This window comes from Oncorhynchus kisutch, linkage group LG18 (genome assembly GCF_002021735.2).
Source record: "Oncorhynchus kisutch isolate 150728-3 linkage group LG18, Okis_V2, whole genome shotgun sequence".
Lineage (NCBI taxonomy): Eukaryota > Metazoa > Chordata > Actinopteri > Salmoniformes > Salmonidae > Oncorhynchus > Oncorhynchus kisutch.
The window spans coordinates 32,217,657-32,243,731 of NC_034191.2; the positions used below are offsets into that span (position 1 = coordinate 32,217,657).

Sequence of the window (26,075 nt, forward strand, 5' to 3'; positions counted from 1 at the left end):
GAGTGATGTCACTGATGGAATGTGATCGTTTCGCGAATCTCCCACCCTCACGAGTCAGTGTACTTTTCATTGCTTTTTTAATCATAAAACAGCTTGTTCCGCATGGACAAAGACGATTGTTCGTAGAGAGACTATCAAAGAAAAGTACATTTTCGCTGTTAGTCTGCATTCTAGGACAGTTGCTCAATGGTTTATCATTAAACATTTTGTGGATCGAACAACATAGTTGGCTATATTTCAACTGGGTGACAATGATATAATGTCTAGTAGCTAAATGTTGACCTTTGTGACGTACGCTTTGCTGTAAACTAGAACGTCGACATTTATTTTCCTAAAATACCCCATTTTGTCGATTGAAGATAATCAGGACAGGGCTGCAGTCGAGCAAGGACAAGACATTTTGTTTGCATTTGATCTACAGCGACATACAACAATGTTAACCCAGGTATGTATCGTTTATTACATTCTTATTAGCATGCATTCTTGGTACATTCTTTCCAACGTGGTAAGAACAAACCAGGTTCCGTGTAAGCTGCTAGCCGCTTGCTGTGTGTGGTTTGTCCAGGGCGCGCGACTTGGACACGGCAAGGTTCTTTCCGCGTAGCATAAAGAAGAAAACCCCTCAAATGATGGTCAGCGAAGAAAGCATCAGCGATGGACTTCGTGTGAAACATATCCAGTAGTTTATTGTGTGTCCAGAAATCGTTGACACAACTTATTTTATACTGCGCAGCATCGAGTGTGTAGTCTAGGCTAGACTACAGAAGCCATGTCAGGAGGAATTCTATTGTGTCACCGAAATATTTGGTTCTCTGCTCATTGATTTACATTCCTAACTAAGTGAATGACAAATTAGATCAGTGAGTAGACTATGATGCCATTTGATCAAGCTCTCTAGTTTAGAGAAACTATTTGAAGAAGCGAAGGCTACATTTTATTAGCCTACTTCAACAGTCTAACCCACTGTCATTATTCTTTGGTGACCGCCCATCAGTCAGGTTACGATTAAGTATAATCTTCGTCGCCATCTTTAGATAAATGATCCTCTCCTGTCCTTAAAAGTCATTTTAAGTGATTTTGGGCACCGTGTTTGTCTCGTTATGCGTTGATCAGTTCCTATGCATACGACCCCTGTGTAGAGTACAGACATGAAGTCGATATTTTCCTGACTGTCAAGTCTCGGATGGGATGGTAATGACAATAAGACTAGCCAGCCTATAACGTTACACGAAAAGTTATGTCTTGTTGAAATTACGCCTAGGCTACCTTTGCCGCTTGGAGAAACCGTCGAGACCGGCTTCGTTGTCTGTGTTTCTGTCATACGTTCGCCTACAGTCTGTTTCAGCCCTCGTTTCCACCCCTCCCCCATTAGCCCTTCCGCTCCGGCTTTAAACACTCCGATACAATGTTGCCATCAAGTGATACATAATGTCCAATCGAGTTGCAAGTTGCAAAAGTGTTGTAATAGCCTCTGTATATCAACACAGGTATATGCAATATTCACGAATCGTTCTTGGACTATAGGGTACCTATTCCTGCTTTGTAGGCTATTTGGCTACACGTTTTTGAAATGGCTGTCCATTTTGTGTCATTCCCGTGTGAGGCCTTCTGAAAGTTTATTTCGATAATCTTAGCCTAAAGTTGTGTGTTCTTTCAAAGCACAACTCTAGATGTATTGCATACACTTATTATTATTATTATTATTTCCACTTGCTCTATTGCTAAAACTGATTAAGCTATTAACACTCAGCACACCGGAAATCTATAACAACTAGAATGACCATGAGGGTCAGCAGTTATTTCAATTGTGTAACTATTCCATAATCAGTGACGATAGTCATTGAGAAGCAATGTAAAAAATGACAAATATTGAGTTAATAAAGCGGCATACAAACACGGTCTCTTGTTTTGCTTTCTTGAGTAAGACAACTCCAAAATGCAGGTGTTTCAGCTTAGCTCAGTGCTCTGTGGTGGTGGTGGAGCGCCCAGCGGAAAATAGAGCGTGGAATGGTTGGTAATGTTTTCTAGTTGCGCTGTTATTGGCTCAGTGTTCTGTCACTCATGGGGACATTGCATCACCGCAAATTCTACGGGGAGAGCTTGAAAATTCAAGCCCCTTGGTTTCTGCCATAGAGTTATATTAGAAGTGCCCATCGAAGAAGGCTCAGGGTCATTGGCCACAGATAAAATGGGGTCAAATCCCATTATATCTACCCTAGCTTTGATTGGACTGATCATGTCAACATCATACTTTCAAAATCTTAGCTAGTAAACTAGACAAGCAGTCATCATCATGAATCACGTTGACAATCTACTGGCAAATCCTTTTCAATTCTTGTCATATGAAGGGAAATTAGAAAACATCTGTATGAAAAGGGTCTGAATACATGAGAATTGTGCATCACATAACACTGTTAAACTGGGATTACTGGGGAAATCAAACGTTGTGGCTCAGCTAGACATATAGACGAGCCATCAACCTTCACAACCAACAAAGGGAGGAGAATAGGTACGTGCTTGACAGAATTATAGCATATATTAAATTGTGGCAATTGTGGGACAGCACTGCGAGGCCATGACGAGTCGGCCGACTCCTTGAACCCAGGCGTTTTCAGGTGTATTTTTGAGACCATGCGTGAAGGAGATTACAGGCTACAAAGGCATTATGACGACCAACCCATTTTTAAGGGTACATCAAGCACAATCCAAAACAAACTTTTGAATTTTATGTATGAAGTGTACAGAGAAGCTATAGCTAAGGAGATGTCTGAGACTCATTTTGCATCTGTACAGGTAGATGAGACCACCGACGTCTCCTGTAAATCACATATGGTAATAGTGCTGCGCTACATGTTAGGGAAAGGAGGATACCTAGTCAGTTGTCCAACAATGTATTCAACTGAAATGTGTCTTCCGCATTTAACCCAACCCCTCTGAATCAGAGAGGTGCGGGGGGGCTGCCTTAATTCGACATCCACGTCTTCAGCGCCAGACAACAGTGTGTGTGAGAGTCCTAGCGCCACTGAATGTTTGCACAAACCTACGATGGTGAAGCAGTGATGAGTGGTAATGTACGTGGTGTCCAAACGGTACTGAAGGAGACTTACCCAAACGTGCAATTTGTGCACTGTTATGCACACCAACTGAATCTAACACTTCAGCAACTTTGTGCTGGGAGAGTGAGCGTGCTTAGGGTTTTCTGCAGACCTATCCACCTTTTTCACTGGCTCACCCAAAAGACTCTCCGCTCTCGCAGAATCAACAAACAGACAGGTCCCCAGGCCACCGGGTACACGATGGAATTTCAAAAGCAGAACCGTCAATGCTGTGTGGGAGGACCGTGAGACACTGGCCCAGTGCATGGAGGACATCCGCACACAGCCTGGATGGGATGAGATCACCATCAGCGAGGCTTATGGTTATTTTCCTTGGTCATGCCAGAGGTGGATGTTTAGTACACAATAATGCCGAAACGAACCATTGATGCAGCAGGAATTGCTGGAGAAATCAACAACTTCAAGGTGAACATTCAAAACATTGGCGAGTAAATCTTATACACTGGTCAAAGGACATGTTGATGCCACTGAACCAAGGCGGAGAAATCTAACACTGCATCTATGTTGAATGAAGCATGCAACACAATCACTGCTCATGTGCAAGAAAGGATTTGTGAAAGTGACCACTTAATTGCAGCAAAGTTGGTGGACGGCTAATTTTCCCCCCAGTATGTACATTCCTTTCAGCACCGCAGAACTCCAGTGTGCTACCAAGCTGGGGCCTGTGGGCAAACAGGAGAAGTTGAAAAGGGAACTGTTCACTGTCTACCGGCATCCTGAGCTGCACACTGGAAAGACAGCACTTTCTCTATTGAAATCACTCTACGAGAACAACCTGCAGGAGGCCTTGTCTCTCTTCTCAAAATCATCATCACCACTCCGATGACAACCGCAGAGTCAGAGAGAAACTTTTCCACCCTTAAAGGATAAAACCATCACATGCAACTCCATGGGCCAGAAAATGTTAAAAGCATTGGCCATGCTGTCAATCCAGCATCACTTCATCCAGACAATGCCAGACTTTGATGACAAGGACCGCCATGCCAACTTCCTGTTCAAGTGAGCACAGCACAACAATGGTGAGTCCATAAATATGTCTAGTATGCTGCTGCATAAGTGATGTAATATGCCAGGGAGATATGTATACTGTAGCTAAGAAAGTAATACCAAGTGTATGTTGTGTAGTAAACAGTTAGTAGCCCATGTGTCTCACCCTAATAATGTGGTCCCTTTCCCCCTAGGGAACGTAGCCTACTGTTCTGACTTGGTGGTGTACATGTAGCCTGTTCTAGAGAAATCTCATCTTTGAATATTTTAAGAGCTTTCATTGTCTGCTTTACGTGCCCCTGTTAATTTAGCCTAATGTTCTGACTTGGTGTACAGGGAGAATACTGTAAGAACGGCCCATGTTCTGAATTATGTCGCTGTCCATTTCAAAGTGCTGAACGAATAGGCTGCATATGGGCTACATCCGTTTCAGCTCGCTCATGTCTTAATCAAAATTACGGCTTGCCTCTTAACCGCTTATCATCATCTATGTCATAGTTTGTACATCTACATTGTTATATTGCATATATATATCTCATTACTATCTTATTCATCATTTTAGGCAATGTTAGAATTATGCATTTAATTGTTTTTCTTACTTTGTGTGTTATAATTATCTCTGGTGCTTTTCTCCACAAGGAGGGTGGTAAGTTACAGACCCAACATCATTATATTTTAGTATCCCCTCATCATAACCATGTTCTCCTGTGACAGTCTCTTCCATTCTAATATTTTTGTTCAGTAATAGTTGAGTAATAGACCCATTCCAGTTCATAGTGGGAGGGTTGTCTTGTCAGTGCGTCTGTATATGGTCTATAAAAGTGGATCCTCGTGATTGTCCTTCCTTTTTAGACCACATAGACCTAATAAAATACTTCAAATGGTAGGCTAACTGCTGAGTCTCTCTCTCTCTCTCTCTCTCTCTCTCTCTCTCTCTCTCTCTCTCTCTCTCTCTCTCTCGACTTAAAGAAGAGTAAAGTTAAGGCCTCAACATCTATCTGAATTTCTGTCGCTGTCCTTTTTGAAATAGCTGAACGAATTGGCCTACCTCATCACAGCTCATTTCTTGCACTTGCTTATACTTAGAGCTAAGTGTTAATTATATAAGAATAATCATTGTGAATTTACTGAACATAAATGTAATAATGTTTGTGTATGGTTCAAAAGTCAAAACTGTCACGTTGTATAAAGCAGTGGTTTTCTAACTTTTTATAGTCCCGTACCCCTTCAAACATTCAACCTCCATACCCCCTCTAGCACCAGGGTCAGCGCACTCTCAAATGTTGTTTTTTGTCATCATTATAAGCCTGCCACACACAGAATATACGATACATTTATTAAACATAAGAAGGAGTGTGAGTTTTTTGTCACAACCCGGCTCGTGGGAAGTTACAAAGAGCTCTTATAGGACCAGGGCACAAATAATAATATAATAATAATCAATAATTTTGCTCTTTATTTAGCCATCTTACATATAAAACCTTATTTGTTCATCAACAATTATGAATAACTCACCACAGGTTAATGAGAAGGGTGTGCTTCTAAGGATGCACATAACTCTGTCTTAAATCATTTTCCACACATAGTGTGTGCCTGTATTTAGTTTTCATGCTAGTGAGGGCTGAGAATCCACTCTCACATAGGTACGTGGTTGCAAAGGGCATCAGTGTCTTAACAGCGCGATTTGCGAAGGCAAGAAATTCGGAGCCCAGTCCTATCCAGAAATCTGTAAGTGGCTTCTGATTAAATTACATTTTCACAGAACCGCTTGTTGCAATTTCGATGAGGATCTCTTGTTCAGATTTCGATTAGTAAGTGAACTGGAGGCAGGGCATGAAAGGGTTATATAATGAATCCAGTTGTTTGTGTTGTCCGTTTCGGGGAAAGTACCTGCGTAATTGTGCACCCAACTCACTCAGGTGATTCACTATATCACATTTGACATTGTCCGTAACCTTGAGTTCATTTGCACACAAAAAATCATACAATTATGGAAAGACCTGTGTATTGTCCTTGTTAATGCAGACAGAAAAGAGCTCCAACTTCTTAATCATAGCCTCAATTTTGTCCCGCACATTGAATATAATTGCAGAGAGTCACTGTAATCCTAGATTCAGATCATTCAGGCAAGAAAAAACATCACCCAATCATGTGAGATCATCATGCAAGCGGTCAGACAAGTGAAAATTATGGTCAGTAAAGAACATTAAGCTCATCTCTCAATTTAAAAAAAACATATCAGTACTTTTCCCCTTGATAACCAGCTCACTTCTGTATGTTGTAAAAGCATTACATGGTCGCTGCCCATATTGCATAATGTAGTAAGTACACGGGAGTTCAGGGGCCTTGCTTTAACAAAGTTAACCATTTTCACTGTAGTGTCCAAAACATCTTTCAAGCTGTCAGGCATTTCCTTTGGCAGCAAGAGCCTCTGGGTGGATGCTGCAGTGTACCCAAGTGGCATCAGGAGCAATTGCTTGCACGCCTTATAACTCCACTATGTCTCCCTGTCATGGCTTTTGCACCATCAGTACAGATACCAACACATCTTCACCACCGAAGTCCATTTGATGTCAGAAAGCTGTCCAGTACTTTAAAAATATCCTGTCCTGTTTTCCAGTGGTTTGCATAAGAGGATGTCTTCCTTAATAGACCCCCCATAAACGTAACAGACATATACAAGGAGCTGTGCCAGGCCCACCACGTCTGTTGACTCATCTATCTGTAATGCATAGAATTCACTGGCTTGTATGCGAAGCAGTAGTTGTTTAAAAACATCTCCTGTCATGTCACTGATGTGTCGTGAAATAGTGTTGTTTGATGAAGACATTGTCTGTATAGTTTTTGTTGGCCTTTTCCCCCAGCATTGTCCCAGCCATATCCACAGCAGCAAGAAGAATGAAGTCCTCCACAATAGTATGGGGCTTGCCTGTCCTAGCCACTCGGTAGCTCACCATATAAGACACTTCTAGCCCCTTCTTATTAATGGTATCTGTTGCTTTTATACATGTCTTATTACTCGAAAGTCGTCGGCATGTTTCGTTTCTAAATGTCTGCACAAGAGTGAAGGTTTCATTGAGTTGTGAGATAGTACTTTTGCACATATAACACACTGTGGCTGGGGAAAGGCACTACTCCCAATATAAGTGAACCCCAAATCAATGTAGTTGTCATCATTTTTGCGCCTCTTTGATGGTTCAACGTCCCTGTCTGTTGTTCAGTGCTTCCCGGGTAAAGGGGGCAGTAGCTCTTCAGCTGCATCAGACTCACATCTGTCAGTGTCTATGCTAGCTGGGCTAACAACAAATGTAGAATTACTGATGCTAGCATTGGATGTGCTCGTGGAAGCAGAACAACTTGTGTCGTCGACAGGTGCAGGTGTCGTACTGCTGGTAGTAGCAGTACTACCAGTAGAGCTGCTATGTGTCTCTATGGATGAGGGCTTTACTTTTTTTGAACCATTTATCAATTTTTGAGCAAACGGAATGAGCAGCAGCTATGTTTTGCTACATACTGACTACATACCGTTATTGGAATTCCAGCGAGAGAGTAACGGTCAATGTGATTGGATGTTAACTATTTGACAAGGCTACCTGTATTTGACATTATGTTGTTATTTCGTTGAACACTATATGGTTTAATGTTATTTTTGTCAGTGAAACGAGGCGCTACTCGGGCGAGAAAAAGACCTCACCCAAATGTATAGCCCCATTGGAAAATATAAATGGACTATTTGAATATCTTAATTTAGTTGTTGTTGTTGTTGGCGTACCCCCGACGGCATTGTGTGTACCCCAGTTTGGGAATACCTGGTATAAAGGATTGGAGAAAGGTGCAGGAATATGTAATATTGGGTTTTAATTCTTCACCCAGTAATGCATGCCATGAAAGGCACGGGGACGAAGCCCAAAACAAACACGTATCCAAAAACACAGGGATGTAACCCAGAGAGAGAGGTTAAACCTCTAATAAATACACGGGACGAGACCCGTAATAACAAGTGCACGACAGTACACGGGACGAGACCCGTAACAACTAGTACACCATACACCAGCACGAATGCTGAAACAACAAAGCACAGGAACTCACAAGACCAACGGACATGGGAACAATAACCAACCAAAACAATGGTGAACAGAGGGCACATATATACAATTACTAATCAGGGGGAATGGGAACCAGATGTGTATAATGAGACAGTTCAGTGACGCCTAGAATGCCGGTGAAGTAGACCTCTGGAACTGTGTGCACGGAATGAGCAGCAGTACCGGGGGAATCCATGACAAAAACTCATATGGACATGAATTATTATTGAAGGAGAATGCCGTTTCTTATCCAGTTATACAAATCCACAAGGAATCAGTAGAAACCCTATTTATTTAAGCAAGTCAGCCATAAGCTCCACTCTCGGGACAGCTTTATGTAGACTCTAAAAGTTTGCACTGTTTGTCATCGTTACAGTGTTGTTTAGAGTTGTGTGGTGGCTTCGCTGACATGCATCTAAAAGAATTGGTTGTTCGCCCCACCAACATTGACATGCTAAAATCGCCACTGTCCATAATAAATAATACATTGCTAAATTAATGCATTTATTGCGTTATAATAGGTCATAAGAAACCTCAGGACACCAAATGTAAATTGCAATTAGTCAGAAAATGTACTGGTTGATCCAGAAGCACATAGACTGGAGTGTATTTTCTGACTGTAAGACAACAGTTGCCCATCTAGCCCGTCCAAGCTACACCTAAACTATATTGAAACTAATTTCACACATATTATAATAATAATAATAGATGTGGTCTAAAGAAAATATGAATTAGACAATGGTCTGATGGGTAACAATAATATCAATTGAGAATGAAGAGACTGATGACCAATCCACCAGCACATAGTGCATTGATAAACGCACCAGGGCATTGGAAAATGAAAGGACCGGAACTTATTCCATATCAGTCTACAGAGGTCTATGCAGGCCAGACGTTTTGATTGCTATACCCTATCTGAAAGAGCAGATTCGAAGGTTCCTAATGGAACTATTTTTGACAAACAACTCTGCACATTTTGCAGATGGTCTCTGTTTCAAAGTATTTATTTTTCCTTGAACAACCGAGGCTCCATACACATGCCTCCCGCGCTTTGCTCACGGCAGTTTACTATTGCACTTAGGTGCGTTTTGTTTCAGCTCGCCGGGTGCACCGAGTAGGCGGAGTTTGCTTTCAAGGCCAATAGAATGGTCTCAAATGCACACACTCTGCCTACTCGGCGCTACGGACCAGCTGCATGGACAGGAGGGACTCAGCACGTTATCATTTGGTTATTAAAGTTCTAAAATAACGAGGTGTTTGTTTGTTTCCACAGAGAAAGAGAAAACGCACTGTGGAGGACTTCAACCAGTTTTGCACCTTTGTGTTGGCCTATGCTGGATACATCCCCTATCAAACAGAGGTAGGTTGATAAAACACAGATTTTTCCTGTTCAAGTAAGACTGAGATGTAGCTTATTAATACCAAATTGCTCTTATAATTAATTGATGTCTTATTGTTTCTACACTGAACAAAAATATAAACGCAACATGTAAAGTGTTGGTCCCATTTTTCATGAGCTGAAATAAAAGATCCCAGAAATGTTCCATTGAAAAAAGCTAATTTCTCTCAAATGTTGTGCACAAATTTGTTTAAATCCCTGTTAGTGATAATTTCTCCTTTGCCAAGATAATCCATCCACCTGACAGGTGTGGCATATCAAGAAGCTGATTAAACAGCATGGTTATTACACAGGTGCACCTTGTGCAGGGGACAATGAAAGGCCACTCTAAAATGAGCAGTTTTATCACATAACACAATGCCACAGATCTCAAGTTTTGAGGGGGCGTGCAATTGGCATGCTGACTGCAGGAATGTCCACCAGAGTTGTTGCCAGAGAATTCAATGTTAATTTCTCTACCATAAGCCACCTCCAACGTTGTTTTAAGAGAATTTGGCAGTACGTCCAACCGGCCTCACAACCACAGACCACTTGTATGGCGTCATGTGAGCGGGTGGTTTGCTGATGTGAACAGAGTGCCCATGGTGCCGGTAGGGTTATGGTATGGGCAGGCATAAGCTGGCAATTTGAATGCACAGAGATACCATGACGAGATCCTGAGGCCCATGGTTGTGCCACTCATCCACCTCATGTTTCAGCATGATAATGCACAGCCTCATGTCGTAACGATCTGTACACAATTCCTGGAAGCGGAAAATGTGTCAGTTCTTACATGGCCTGGATACTCACCCATTGATCAAGTTTGGAATGCTCTGGGTCGACGTGTACAACAGTGTGTTCCCGCCAATATCCAGCAACTTCTCACAGCCATTGAAGAGGAGTGGGACAACATTCCACAGGCCACAATCAACAGCCTGATCAACTCTATGTGAATGAGATGTGTGGCGCTGCATGAGGCAAATGGTGGTCACACCAGATACTGACTGGTTTTCTGATCTACGCCCCTACTTTTTGTAACGGTATCTGTGACCAACAGATGCATATCTGTATTCCCAGTCAAGTGAAATCAATAGATTAGGGCCTAATGAATTTCAATTGACTGATTTCCTTATGTGAACTGTAACTCAGTAAAATCTTTGGAATTGTTGCATGTTGTGTGTTAATATTTTTGTTCAGTTGAATGAGGTCTCCAGTTCTGCTGTTGTTTCCATGGTGATATATCCCCCTGTAGGATTGGTGGTGTAGTGACAGCAAGCCCAGTGACAGCAACCCCTGCAGCAGCAGCCACAGTACCAGTCCATGGGCCTACCAGTCCTCTCCTAACTCAGACTGTGGCTCCTCCACTCAGAGCCAGAAGGAGAAAGGGAAGGAGTTGAAGAGGAGGAGGTCAGACAAGAAGCCAGCCGGGCCTGGCCAGGGGGAGAAGAAGCCTAGAGGAGGAAGTGCCAAAAAGTCTCCTAATAACAAACAGGCTGCCCCTACATCAACAGTCAGCAGAATGCCAGAGCTCCATGAGCAGCACCAGCCCCAGTCTGAACGGACCAACCTCAACAGCTGTCCTACTGACAACAAAACACATCCTCTGACAGCTCTGAAATGTGACCATGACTGTAAACTTTCCCAATCTTCCCTGACTCAACTCTTCCCTGAAGCCAGCTCCAGCAGCTCTCTGTCTGTCCACAGGGACAAGATCAACACCGGTCAGACACACACGCCAGACCCCAACGGGTCAGCTGGGAAAATGAATGACTCTACAACCCCTCAGAAGACAGGAAGTGAAGAACTGGAACAGGAAGTGACCGAACAGCCTGTTGACATGACAATGACTAGCTGTGAGACGGGGAAGAGCTGTCCTCATAGGCCGGGAGACAGAGAAAAGAAGAGAAGAAAGGAAGAGAATGTGACGAGGGAGAGCTGGGAGGGGTCTGGGAGTGAAGGAAGGATAGACAGTGGTCAGAGGTCAGATATCCTGAGGATGGTGATGGACAGGAGGTTGAGAGGTCAGCTAACTGAAGACCAGGAGACAGGCTACCACACAGAGGAGGGTAGCAGCCCCGACCGGGACCATGGAGGGAGCAACTACCAGACAGACCAGGGAGGGAGCGATGGAGAGGACACATCTGCAGACAACAGCAAGATGGAGGGTGAGTAGAGAGGAACCCCACTTGAGACTCAAGATGCTTCCCAAATGGCACACTCTGCTCTGTAGGACTAATTTTGACCAGGGCCCATATTCCCTATATAGTGAACTACTTTTGATCAGGACTGTAGTAGGGCTCTAGTTAAAAGTAATAGGGAACAGGGTGCCGTTTTGGATGCAGATCGCTCAATACCTCATCACTCTCTACAACCATCATTGCTAGTATAAAACAGAGGCTGTGTTTAATATAATGTCTCTCTTCTATTTTCTCTCTTCTCAGATCAGGACGACTCGTGGGACCTGATCACCTGTTTCTGCCTGAAACCCTTCGCGGGTCGGCCCATGATAGAGTGTAGTGAGTGTGGCACCTGGGTGCACCTGTCCTGCGCTAAGATCCGCCGCACCCACGTTCCTGAAGTCTTCACCTGCCAGCCCTGCCGAGATGCCAAGACCAACATCAGACGGTCCAACCGGGCACGGATCGCCTCCCGCAAACGCTTCAGCGACTAGAGAGCACCAGCTGGTTCATTGGCTGCGTCCAAATTGGTGGCAGGTAGCCTAGCGGTTAAGAGCATTGGGCCAGTACCCGAAACGTTGCTGGTTCGAATTCCCAAGGTGGAAAAATCTGCTGTTCTGCCCTTGAGCAAGGCAGTTAATTCCCAACAACAACTGCTCCCCCCGGGCACTGATGTCATTAAGGCAGCCCCCCGCACTTCTGATTCAGAGGCGTTGGGATAAATGCACATTTCAGTTAAATACATTCAGTTGTGTAACTGACTAGGTACCACCCTTTCCTATTCCCTTTATAGTGAACTACTTTTGACCAGAGCCCTATGTAGGGAATAGAGTGCCATTTGGGACATTGACCACTAGTGAGCATCAAGTTCTTTGCTGGTCCATTCTGACACTCTTCACAAACCACCTCCAGCCACCAGGGTTGTGTTCAGTAAGACACACAGAACATGTCAATTATTGAACAAGTCCAGGTAGTCCTCCCTGTTTCAGTCCTTTTTCTTCCGTTTTGTGCCTAACGAACACGACCCGGGACACTGCCATCAGCAGCCAAGCCATGAGTCTACGGTCATGTTCCTCTGCTCAGACGTTGTAATCATCAACCAATGGTTGCGTACCACATCAACTGTGTCGTTGGGCACCAGATTATAACATATGTGGCCGGTTTCACAGACGAGGCTTAAACTTAGTCCCAGACTAAAATGCCTGTTTGAGCTGTCTTAACTCAAAGCGACTTGCACATACTTATCTTAAAATAGTGGTAGATTTAGCCTGTTCTGGATAAAACAAAGCCGATTGCAAGAGGGATTAGCGCTACTCTAGGACTAAATGGAAGCTTAAAGGAATCCTTCAAAGAGGCAGGTTTAACTTCTGCTTAGTACTGTTTGAGGGAGCAGGGACTATTTGGAATGTCTAAATGAAGACCAACCTGCACTACAGAGGCCAGCCAGACAAGTACTGGTGGATAGGAGTAATCCATTCAATTACTTAGATGAAATAGCTTTTTGAGACCGCTTTCGTATGTAGAAAGAAAATGCATTGGAGGTAATATCTTTGCTTGAGCCTAGACTTTCCTCTCCATCTCAAAGAGGAAGAAGGCCTTTACCCAATTCTCTCCAAGTTCTGATCACTTTGAGGTTTTTGGCATCTGGAATCTTTCATCATGAAAGTAGTGATTTGTGTGGTGTCAGTGAAGAAACTGTAGAATAGTTCAAAGTCTTCACATCAAGTTTCCTGATGCTGCTGGCCAAGCCAACTATAAAGAACAATTCTATGAATATGGGCATTTCCCAGGAGTGATTGGCTGTATAGATGGATGTCATGTTCCCATCAAGTGTCCATCAACTCCTGATGCTGAGGAGTACGGGAATAGTAAGAACTGGTTTTCCATCAATGTTCAGGGTAATTTAGAGTTTTCAAACATTGTTGCACGTTGGAAAAGTGCAACTCACAATTAAGGATTTTTCGCAACTCTTCATTGTGTGCTGTTTCAGAAAGGACAACATAGTGGACTACTTGGTGACAGTGGATATGGTCAGTGTAACTTTGTATTCACTCCATTCATAAATCCCACAACAGCTGAGCAGCAAAGATACAACAGCTCATATCCACATGAGAGGGATGGTCGAGCGTATGTTTGGAGTATGGAAAAATCAAATCCGGTGTTTACGCAATACACTTCGTTTCAAGCCAAGAAGATGCTGCAAGGTGGTCATTGCTACAGCTGTGCTGCACAACTACCTGAAGCAGTATTGCTGTCCTTATCCTCCAATGATCAAGCAGATGTGCCCATGGCTGAGGCAGGCAATGACCAATGAGGACTTCAACTAGAGGAGATGTATTTAAATATGGAATGTATCATTATGGCTGATTTCTGCTTTGATAATGTTTGTTCTGTACAATATTCAAATAGTTTGCAGCAAATTTAAATGAGTGACTAAACCAAGGCTGGTTTAAAATGTAGTTTGTGGTGATTAAAATACACACACTCATGAATATCCAAATGACAAAACATTTATTTTTTACATATCGTTCACCATGGCTGGTAAGTCACAATTGTCTCGTTACTGTATCTATTTTGAATCATACCTCTCTCGTTCTCTGCTGAAAGGTGGTGGCAGCATCTTCTCTCAGGGATGTTATAGCAGATGTGGAGGGTACACACTCATTGTGCACTGGCTCTTCCGACCTGTTCACATTCCTTTCCTCTAGAAAAATAACACTGTTTAGAAGCACAAATAAACTCACATGGTCCTTAGAATGAAAGGAGACTAAAGATTGACACAGACAGTGGAATATATTTACCAAAGGAAGTAACCAATTTACTTTCTTGGTATCTGTACCATTTGTGCTCAGTTTTTCATCTGAACTGTCCAAATGGTCATCTGGTATACCATCCAGAGGTTGGTCATCGTCTGGTATACCATCCAGAGGTTGGTCATCATCTGGTATACCATCCAGAGGTTGGTCATCGTCTGGTATACCATCCAGAGGTTGGTCATCATCTGGTATACCATCCAGAGGTTGGTCATCATCTGGTATACCATCCAGAGGTTGGTCATCGTCTGGTATACCATCCAGAGGTTGGTCATCATCTGGTATACCATCCAGAGGTTGGTCATCATCTGGTATACCATCCAGAGGTTGGTCATCGTCTGGTATACCATCCAGAGGTTGGTCATCATCTGGTATACCATCCAGAGGTTGGTCATCGTCTGGTATACCATCCAGAGGTTGGTCATCATCTGGTATACCATCCAGAGGTTGGTCATCGTCTGGTATACCATCCAGAGGTTGGTCATCGTCTGGTATACCATCCAGAGGTTGGTCATCATCTGGTATACCATCCAGAGGTTGGTCATCGTCTGGTATACCATCCAGAGGTTGGTCATCGTCTGGTATACCGTCCAGAGGTTGGTCATTGTCTGGTATACCATCCAGAGTTTGGTCATCGTCTGGTATACCATCCAGAGGTTGGTCATCATCTGGTATACCATCCAGAGGTTGGTCATCATCTGGTATACCATCCAGAGGTTGCTGGTGCTCTATTATTCCAGACAGCAAGTCACTCAATTCATCAGACTTGTCTTTTTTTTGGTGGTCCACCACCAGTAGTAAATCACTCTCTTCTGATCTCTGCATTCTAAAGCCAGTTTGAGGTTCTTCCACAGTGTCGATAAAGGCAGATATCATTCAATATAAGTGATGTCACAAAAATATGAATATGAGAAATGTGAAATACTGATAATAATGACGATACTCACCTGAAGTTGTACTCTTCTTGTGGTTACATTTGACTTTGCATTGAATTCACAGAAAATTGCTACCCAACCATACTTTCTTTTGCTCAGTAGCAGTAACATGGTTTTTACTTTCAATAACTGGATGGTTTGACACAATGTGTTTTAGTACTGTTTTTTCAGACTCACTAAAGTTTTTTGAACCAATAATTTTTGCCTCTGTCATCGTTTTTCTGAAGATTCACACCAGTAATGGTGTTTTCTATTCCATTCTGGGGGTTTTATGGGCACCATTAGACCAACAGCATGAGCTCATACTTAACCTAATCAGGCTTAACCCAGGTGTTCTCATTTAGGCTTACTTACCTTACTCCAGGACTCTGACTTACTAAGCCACATTTAAGCTACGTTCATGAAAGCTACTTAAATGGCCTAGTTTAACTAGTACACATTAAGGCCTACTCCTGGCTTAATCTAAGGCCCGTCTGTGAACCCGGCCCATGATGTCGCTAGCTGATACTTAAAATACCTATCCAGGCATTGGAAGATCCTACCACTGTCTCCAAAACTGTACAATGTCCATCCATTCACAGACAATCATGTCTTCTCAGGAAGGAATGAGGGGCTACAGGAGAGGGAATGGGGGGGATGGAGTGAGGGCAGAGGTGAAAGATGGATGTGGTTGGTAACCGTCTGCTGAACATAACTTCTCACATGCTAATCTCATTTACCCCCACCTGTCCCTTCATCTCTCCATCCACCCTTTCCTTCATTACTCCCTCCCTCCACCCATCTCTTCATTGGTACATCACTGAACCTAAAAGGGCTTGCATTGGCTCATCGACACTAGTATGTTCACTACTTAGTGTTGTACTATGTAAGGAATAGGGTGCCATTTGAGACACATGGACAGGTTTCTGAAGACTGCTTTCTCAACTGCCATGCCAGTGACTTTGACTGTCAGTTGTATAATTATACAGTTCCCAGTGGATGCCTGGCACTCTTCTATGTACACAGTGCACATAGCATTAAGAACACCTTCCTAATATTGAGTTGCTGTTGAGCATGAAAAACCCAGCAGCGTTGCAGTTCTTGACACAAACCGCTGTGCCTGGCACCTACTGCCATAGCCCAGTCAAAGGCACTTAAATCTATTGCAGGTGTTCATAATGTTTTGTACACTGTATATCAGATGGTAAACCTTTAGTAAGATGTTAATAGTTCACCTTTTTTTAAGAGTTGTTTATTATATGTGACACGTGCAGTAATAAAGGTCAAGGACTAACTCATTAGTCTCATTGTTATTCTGTTTACATAATGACATATTATTTTCACAAGTACCTTGTACACAACATCAGCCGCCAGACCAGATAATGTGGTTTGGTCTTGTGTTAATGGAGCAAAGCATCACGATCATTAAGCATGTAATCTTCTAGTGTCCATTTAAGCAGCCGATCTCCAGCACAACTACTCTATGTTCCGGTCAGCTGCCACACTACTGATGATCATATAGGTTGATCTCTGCACACATGAAATCAGCTCCAGGTATCGGAGATGTCTTAAGGCAGGCATGGTTTATTTACATTCAAATATTTGACAGTAAAGTGATAGGTTCAAATCTCCAAGCCTACCTGACAAAAGCAGAAGGTTCCTCCACCACTTATCTATGCAGTCTCAATTGCCCTTTACCACTTACCCTACCCAGACCAGTCCTTCACCACAACTACAGTTTGTCTCAGGACTTCTATATCTGACATCCTGAACCAGCTAGCCACCCCCTGTGTGTTAAGTGCTAGCTACTCCTCTGGCCTCATGGCTGGTACGTCCAGTCCGTTGTCTCTGACGTAGGGCAGGACAGCGTCAGTGTAGAACATCTCCAGCTTGACCAGCGTGTCGTCCCAGAACGTAGGGTCAAAGGTCACAGGGATGATGGCTGTTTCCTTCAGTGTGAACACCACTAGGTCAGCCTGGGTTAACCCTGTCACTGCCAGCTGGCACTGGATCTGGGTGTAGTAGGTGTGGTCTGGTTTCAGATGGTACCTCACCTGTAGAGAACAGAAGAAAAGAATTGGGAAGCACTGCTAGAATACACTAGTAGGTAGATCTTTATAGATTGAAGGTGCTCTTTGGTTAAGGGGTTAACTGGTCACAAGGTAGGGCACTCTTCATTTAATTAAAATGTCTTTATTATGATAGTATGTTAGAACAAAAAAAATAAATCTTGGCATAACCTACGTCAGGGTGTACAATGATACAACAAACATGTCCTAACCAACCTGTCCCACGCCCAGGTCCTGTATCGTCAGGCAGAAGGCTGGGTCCTCTCTACAGGCCTGGGCCACAGTGTTCAGACGGTGCTTGTAGGGACACTTGACCTCCAGGCAGAGCAGCCGTTGGCCGGTCCTCTGGTCCTCTACAATGCCGTCAGGGCTGCCTGCTAGCCAGGGGCGCTTGGGGTCGATGAATAGGCCACACTCCTGCACCCTCACCGCCCGGCCCAGGGCCTTGCTCTTCAGGCTCTGATATCTGAAAAGAGATGAGGTTGTAATGTATTCATCTCAGAGGGGAAATTCGTTTGTCATCCTTACAGCCATAGAAAACCCAGGTGGTTGGTGGACCTTAATTGGGAAGGACGGGCTTGTGGTAATGACTGGAGTGGAATGGGTGGATTGATAAAATACATCAAACACATGGCTTTATGCCATTCCATTTGCGCCGTTCCAGCAATTATTATGAGCCGCCCTACCCATTTAAAACAATCGCAGGACATTTACAGTAAATACATAAATTATACCTCCGCACGGCCTCGGCCTCCCGCTCAATGCCCCAGTTCATGGCGCGGGTTTTGAAGTTGGTGCCACGGCCGGTGATGGCGGCCAGATAGGAAGCAGGCGGGGTCTGGCTCTGGCCAGTGACAAAGCGGCTGTGGGCGAGGCTGTGAGCGATGGACGCTGTAATGCGGTTCCGACGCCAGGCGAACCAACTGGGGTTCTCTCTCTGGCCCCGGGTCTGGAGCTCCACCGCCTCCACAACGCCACCCTCCATCTTCTGACCTAACCCCAGAGGCATGGCTTCGGGCCTGGGGGGAGAGACCACAGAGCTCCCCCCAACCTGGTTGGTCCTGGGGGGAGAGACCACGGAGCTCCCCCCAACCTGGTTGGTCCTGGGGGTAGAGACCACGGAGCTCCCCCCAACCTGGTTGGTCCTGGGGGTAGAGACCACGGAGCTCCCCCCAACCTGGTTGGTCCTGGGGGGAGAGACCACGGAGCTCTCCCCAACCTGGTTGGTCCTGGGGGGAGAGACCACGGAGCTCCCCCCAACCTGGTTGGTCCTGGGGGGAGAGACCACGGAGCTCTCCCCAACCTGGTTGGTCCTGGGGGGAGAGACCACGGAGCTCCCCCCAACCTGGTTGGTCCTGGGGGGAGAGACCATGGAGCTCCCCCCAACCTGGTTGGTCCTGGGGGGAGAGACCAAAGGCTTACCCCTGACCTGGCTGCTCTTGACAGGGCTATGACTATGCTGATGGGCCTCAGGGTTCTTCTCTGGGATGATATCTGGATGATATCTGACAGTAGGGATGTTCTTTTTGGCGTAACGTGTATCTGTGGTCTTTGCTTCTGCTCCCCTGGCCTGGCTGGCTGTGGCTCTGGTGGTCCCGGAGGCTGGGGTCTTCACAGTGGCTGACCACCCTGCTGAGTCCCCTGAGCCATCAGAGGGGGTTAGGGTGGAACCTTTGTTGATATGCATCTGTGTTGGGGGGCTATTTGAGACAGATGCAACCACTGAGCTGTCACCGTGAGAGCCGTCCTGGCTTGTCTTGGTGGGTGTCATTGTTCGGCGAGTTTCAACAAGTTAGAAGGATTCTGTAAATTCTAAATAAAATAGAGCAGTAAGATACTTTTACATATAAAAATATGATATGTCCCATTCCTAAAGTTGTGTGTGTGTGTGGACCTGAAATCCCCAAAAGTCCCCACAAGGATAGTAAAACAAGGATAGTTCTCCCTTGTGGGGACATTTCCCACATCCCCATGAGGACAAAGGCTATTTTAATCTTAGGGGTTAGGTTTACGATTAGGGTTAGAATTAGGGTTTGGTTAAGTTACAGGTTAGGGTAAAGGTTTAGGGAAAATAGGATTTAGAATGGGAATTAATTTTAGGTCCCTACGGGCTATCAAGTGTGTTAGTGGTTTACAGTCTGTCTGTAACTAATGATACCCATTTAATCCCTCCCTCCCTCTCTCCCTCCCTCTCTCTCTCTCCCTCCCTCCCTCTCTCTCCCTCCCTCCCTCCCTCTCTCTCTCTCCCCCTCCCTCCCTCCCTCCCTCCCTCCCTCCCTCCCTCTCTCTCTCTCTCTCTCTCTCCCTCTCTCTCTCTCCCTCCCTCCCTCCCTCCCTCTCTCTCTCTCCCCCTCCCTCCCTCCCTCCCTCCCTCCCTCTCTCCCTCCGAGTCTGTATGTGGTGATTGAGTAATCCATTTACAACGTAAAGAGCTTGTGAACCTGTACATCACCGAGGCCAAACTTCCTGCCATCCAGGACCTCTATACCAGGCGGTGTCAGAGGCAGTCCCTAAACATTGTCAAAGACTCCAGCCACACTAGTCATAGACTTCTCTCTGCTACTGCACGGGAAGCAGTACCGGAGCGCCAAATCTAGGTTCAAGAGGCTTCTAAAAGCCATGAGAGCCCCCCCCCTCCTCCACGCTGCTGCTACTCTGTTATTATCTACGCATAGCCACTTTAATAACCCAACCTGCATGTACAAAATTACCTCGACACCGATGACCCACACATTGGCACATTGACTCTGAACTGGTACCCCCTGTTTATAGCCCCGCTATTGTTATTTACTGCTGCTCCTTAATTTTTTTTTTCTTAGCTCTTACTTTTTTAGGTATTTTCTGAAAACTGCATTGTTGGTTAAGGGCTTGTAAGTAAGCATTTCACTGTAAGGTCTACCTACACCTGTTGTATTCGGCGCATGTGACAAATACAATTTGATCTGATCCTCTTTTACAGTGCCCCTCCACTGCCCAGTTCACAGATCAGTAAATATCCTGTAGCAGGTGGTGTACAGTGGGGGTTAAACTAGGGCTATGTAATGGGGAATGCATTCCCTGAACTGAACAGTTCTGCAGGTGAGGGATCAGGGTTCACATCACCGCTGGCACGTGAGGAGACTACTTGTAGATTGTGTCCCAACTGGCACCGTACTCCCTTTATAGTGCACTACTTTTGATCAGGGCCTATAGGGCTCTGGCCAAAAGTAGTGCACTATAACATTATAGGGTGCCACTTGGGACGCAAAGATGAATTTCTGCGGTTGAGGGGCTGACTCTCGAGTCCTGATGGCTTGGATTTAAACTGAAATGACCAAAGCAACAAAACAACAAACATACTTCTATGCAAGGTAGGTAATGGACATGAGACTCACCCTATAGCAAGCTGGCCAGACATGAGGCATGCACAGAGGTACAGAGAGAGTCAATCTACATACTGAGTAACTCTGAGTTGAGAGAACATGGAAGTCACAACGGAGGTATTTAAACCCCCTATTGTGTGACTTCAACTGTTCTCAGAACAACAGTGTATTAGGGGGCCAACCCCAACAGAGGCTGTTTCTCAAATTGCACCCTATTAGGGCCCTGGTCAAAAGTAGTGCACTACATAAAGAATAGAGTGCCATTTGGAACTAACTTAGACACTGGGAGGATCTGCTCCATCCTGACAGGGATGCCCTGGCAGGGAGAATATACTTGACCATTGTTACTTTCCCCTCCGAGAACGGCTACAAGGACCTCCCCCGCCTTCCCTTTGGCAAATCAGATCACACCTCCATCCTGCTCCTCCCCGCCTATAGGCAGAAACTTAAGCAGGAAGCACCCGTGGTAAGGACTGTTCAATGTTGCTCTGGCCAATCGCATCTATGCTTGAAGACTATTTTGATCACGCGGACAAGACGTTCTGTTCCTACTGTGACGATTAGAACTTATCCAAACCAAAACCGTGGATAGATGGTAGCATTCACACAACTGAAAGCACAAACCTCTGCATTTAACTACATCAAGGTGACTGGGAACATGGACGTGTACAAACAGACCAGCTATGACCTCCATAAGGCAATCAATGAGGCAAAACTACAGTACAAGGACAAACTAGTGTCGCAATTCAACGGCTCAGATACAAGACGCATGTAGTAGGGAAAGCCGGCCATATCACGGACACCTCGCTCCCGGACAAGCTAAACACCTTCTTTGCCCGCTTCAAAGAAGGTGGGACCCATGCTGTCCATGTCACCCAAAAAGGGATGACCTTCCATCATCCGGAGGTTAATCCAAGGAGACAGGACTGGAGACAAGGACCAGAGTCAAAGCGGGCATAATTGTAGCAGAGAGGAAAACAGGCACAACAGGATAACAGGATCTGAATAATAACAAACGGCTAGAAACGTAGACTGACTGAGCAGAGATTACGATCTGGCAGTGTGGAAGTGGCAGGGCTGAGTATTTGTAAAGGTCTTGATTATGGAACAGGTTGCAGCTGGTGGGGATCTGCTCTGACTCGAGCACACCTGTCTCTGCCCACACAATCACAGAGAGAGAGAGAGAGAGAGAGAGAGAGAGAGAGAGAGAGAGAGAGAGAGAGAGAGAGAGAGAGAGAGAGAGGGTATTGCAGGAGCAGATGTGACAGATGGTTCAAGCACATGCATGTGAATCAAGGGGGGTTATCCATACGGATCACGGATGATCTACGGTCCGTTACACCGTTACCAAGAGTTGCTTACCAGGAAGGCAGTGAATGTTCCAGAGTGGCCTGAGTTACAGTTTTGACTTAACCCTTCTGCTGTGTTCAGGTCGAATTGGGCCGATTTACAAGTTCTCTCTTAGTTCATTTAATCTGATTGTAATAAGGTTACATGACTTTGTCCACACAGGACATCTGAACACACAAAATACATTTTGATGATGTTCATAACATTTTTGGTGTTTTATTTGACTTTTGTACACCTATGGTGTACCCGGTCCGGTCATTAGAAATTAATGGGTGAGACTACAATTAGTGTATCAAATTTAGTTCAGGCCCATGCCCATTCATCAGATGGACACACTTCCTCTCCCAGACCCCCACATGCATGTGTTTGAGCGCACACACACACACACACACACCTAACTCCCCTTCTTGGCTTCCATGTCAACCCCCACGGGAACCTTTCCCCAATAGAATCTTTCCCCCACGGGAACCACACCTATTGGCATTCTCACAAACAGTCGCAACATTGTTTCAATAACACATCTAACTTTTCTTGCAGCTCTGGTATATAAAGCTTTTTTGAGGTCATGCTCACAATTCATTCTGTGGCAGCATAATGATCAAACAATATACTGTATGTGAGGCTCTTGGATCATATCTTTGATCATGACACTGGCGAGGAGGAAAGTCCTTGTTAAACTTTGACACAAAGTAGTCTGTGATAAATAGCACAATATGTTTCATCTGTATTTGTTATAGTCAACAAAATCCATAATCCATGGATTTTTTAAAACTCAAAAACTAGTTGTATGAGCTCAGGTCAATGAGGCCTATAGGCCATAAATAGCAAATAGAAAATCAAAACGTGTAATGTTCACAAGAATTTAAGTTGATACAAAGATCTAACACAACATTATGTGATAATATATGTATTATTATGGATTTATAATCCGCTATAATGGGGCGGTCATTTTGGACCGGGAACACAGAATTAATTAACATGAAACGACCACGACGGGGGGGTTAAATCGACTTGAAAATCTACCGCAAGACCTGAAAATGTTTTTCTAGCAATGATCAACAACCTGTCAAATTCAGAGCTTAAATATTTTGGGGGGAATAATGGCTAAATGTTGCACAATCCAGGTGTGGACAGCTCTTAGATTTACCCAGAAAGACTCCCAAAGGTGCTTCTACAAAGTATTGACTCACAGGTATGATATTTCTCTATTTAATTTTCAATACATTTGAAAACATTTCAAAAATATATATATTTAATCAATTCTGAATTCTAGCTGTAACACAACTAAATGTGGAATAAATCAAAAGGTATGAATACTTTCTGAAGGCACTGTAGAACCCTCTGTAGAAAGGGTTTTACATAGAACCCAAGAGTTCTACCTGGAACCAAAACCTTTAGGTTCTAGATAGTACCCTTTTTCTAAGAGTGTAAGAGTCGAGGAACAGAAACTGAAACACTTTACATTTTGTTCCTTTTTTCGACCGCCAGGTGAGCTAAATGGTCTTGATTTATCTGGAGTGGTGTGATAGAATAATCCAAGCTAATTGTGTGTTTAAAGGGTTGTTTGGCCGTTTCAAACTAATAGTTTTAGATAGAATACAGCAGACCTGTGTCATCATTGTCCTACTCTACTTTTCTACTAAATTACTGGGCAGGATAGTATTCCACAAAATTAAATTGTTGCTTACCCGATGAAGTTCTGTCTAGTCGAGAGTTCAAAAGCGGAATTGAATATCTACTGCGTGAGTCACTATCTCATGACAAACACGTCAGATTCATCCTATTGGCTTGCTGCTGCTGCTGCTGCTGCTGCTGCTGCTCTGTGTGTGTGTGTGTGTGTGTGTGTGTGTGTGTGAGAGAGAGAGAGAGTCGGGCATGCCCTGAACATGTCTAGTGTCAGAGTCGCGTTAAAACAACTCGAAACTCGGACATTTCGGGCATCTTTCTAGAGCTCCGACTTTCCGAAGTAATGATTTGACTTCGTTTTTCTCCGAGTTCCCAGTTGTCTTGAAAGCAGCAAGTGAGACAAAATACATAGTCCTGTGTAAATGAGTATCAGGCTATACATATTTATTACACTATAATAACCATATTACTGCATCTCTTAACCATCTTATGAATAACAGGATAAAAAAACAATTAATGTTCCTGAATAAATTATTTAAAAAATAAGTTTTTCAGGGCTGCCAACTTTTGAAGAAAGCTTGGATTGAGATTTGCTTTGTGAATTTCATCGCCCCTTGGCACAATCCCTAGACTGGGGGTCCTCCCCCAGGAAGATTTTACTGTTTTAAAGCCAATTTCCTGCAAATCAATGTATTTTGAGGCCTATAACCATAGTGTACTATTAGGTGTATTCAGGATGCTTTGAACATTAAATGAGCACTCAAAATTATGCTCATATTTTTTTCCACATATTTTTTAGGTGGTTTGACACATTATTCAGACAGTAATGAAATGGAATTGGAAGACAAGCAAATGCTAGAAACAGTGGGAAGGTTGGAAGCAGGGACTGATCTCTGTTCTCGGGTGGAAAGTTGTATGAGACACATACCTCGGAGTGTTACCTCTACAACAAGGCTCTGCACAGGAACTGTACATTTTAATGGTTGATGGCAGTGGGGAACCAAATCATAGCTTGCAGTCTGCTTGTCCATAGACTGCTTTCAAGGTCAGGACACAAACATTTTATACTTTGTCATTGGGTAAACTCTCTCTTTAAAATAGGAGTGGAAGAAAATCCTGCTTGCTCTCCAGGAGGGTTGGCCACCCCAGATCTATGTTTCCCAAGTGCTGGGTGTTTGAAAATGTACTTGTTATAACAATTCATTTCTCAAGATCACACAGCCTTCAAGAAAAGTCTTATGAATATCAATATTCAGGTGGTTTATGTCTACTAGTTGAAGATCCTTGCCATCATCTTACTCTACATAGACAAAATATTATGCGTTTATGAGATGTGAGATGTGGTCCCCCTACCATCTCTGTCTAGCATGTGCACAATACTAAAATGTAAAAAATTACATTTGATACCTGGAGCATTTAATATACTGTGCTTATTTGTATGATTTATTCAAAACTGTACATAAATGGCTGCAAAAATGCTTAGCCTCATATAATTAATATTCAAAAACACAAGTATGCATCAGATTTCAAATATGAAATTACTCTGGCAAAATTGTGAAGAAGTGGAATAATAAAATAATTGTAGGGAATAACAGTAGTGTTCTTGCTGAGAATCACAGCAATTACTCTATATTTTAGCCCATTGTTAAGAATTAGAATTGTTCCACTGATCAGATTAAATAAAGTAAATAGATAATAAAATCTACTGAGTCAAATATTACATAAATCTGCCCATACACTCTACCCAAATGGTTTTATATGTATTGTACCCCATCTAGAATCAAATTTACACTTTTGGGTTCACAATCTGACAAAATTATGTTCATAGTGACACATAGGCACCCTACCCAATTCCCCTACTAAAACATATTGTAGGTCTGTCTGCTGCCTTTTTGTTGTCACAGCATAAATGTCAATCACCAAACGAGGGGACTAATGGAAGTGCGGATTATATCGATTTTAGTACATGCTGTCAAAAGGCTGCATTATGTCTGCAATAGGGACGTTTCTTTAAACGCGCATCCAAGCCCCTTGATCCTTTACATAAACTAGAACAATCATATGCTTAAATGTGCCGCGGCTCACAGTGCTGTGGCAACACAATGATAGAGATTCCTGATCGTGATGTTAAATTGCAGGCGCAGATTCTCCGATTTCAAAACGATTTGGAGCACAGTTGAAAAGTTAATGCGCGGACT

The 26,075-nt window shown here is 43.9% G+C and overlaps 2 protein-coding genes across 3 annotated transcripts; one reads left to right on the forward strand and one right to left on the reverse strand.

Annotated features, from left to right (window-relative positions):
- Positions 1-33: 33 nt before the first annotated feature.
- On the forward strand, positions 34-16,768 carry LOC109909091 (PHD finger protein 13-like). Its single transcript, XM_031795813.1, has 4 exons — positions 34-445; positions 9,462-9,548; positions 10,819-11,731; positions 12,008-16,768. The coding sequence occupies exons 1-4, from the start codon at positions 434-436 to the stop codon at positions 12,235-12,237; spliced, it is 1,242 nt and encodes a 413-aa protein (XP_031651673.1). The 5' UTR covers positions 34-433; the 3' UTR covers positions 12,238-16,768.
- LOC109909090 (uncharacterized) lies at positions 16,701-24,076 on the reverse strand. Of its 2 annotated transcripts, XM_020507999.2 has the most exons (4): positions 23,940-24,076; positions 18,274-19,351; positions 17,756-18,005; positions 16,701-17,524 (listed from the first exon to the last, which is right to left on the reverse strand). In XM_020507999.2, the coding sequence occupies exons 2-4, from the start codon at positions 19,308-19,310 to the stop codon at positions 17,276-17,278; spliced, it is 1,536 nt and encodes a 511-aa protein (XP_020363588.2). In that variant the 5' UTR covers positions 19,311-19,351; positions 23,940-24,076; the 3' UTR covers positions 16,701-17,275. The 2 variants fall into 2 exon arrangements, with proteins under 2 accessions (XP_020363588.2, XP_031651672.1); XM_031795812.1 differs by lacking the exon at positions 23,940-24,076 and having other exon boundaries at positions 18,274-19,506.
- Between the last annotated feature and the right edge of the window lie 1,999 nt (positions 24,077-26,075).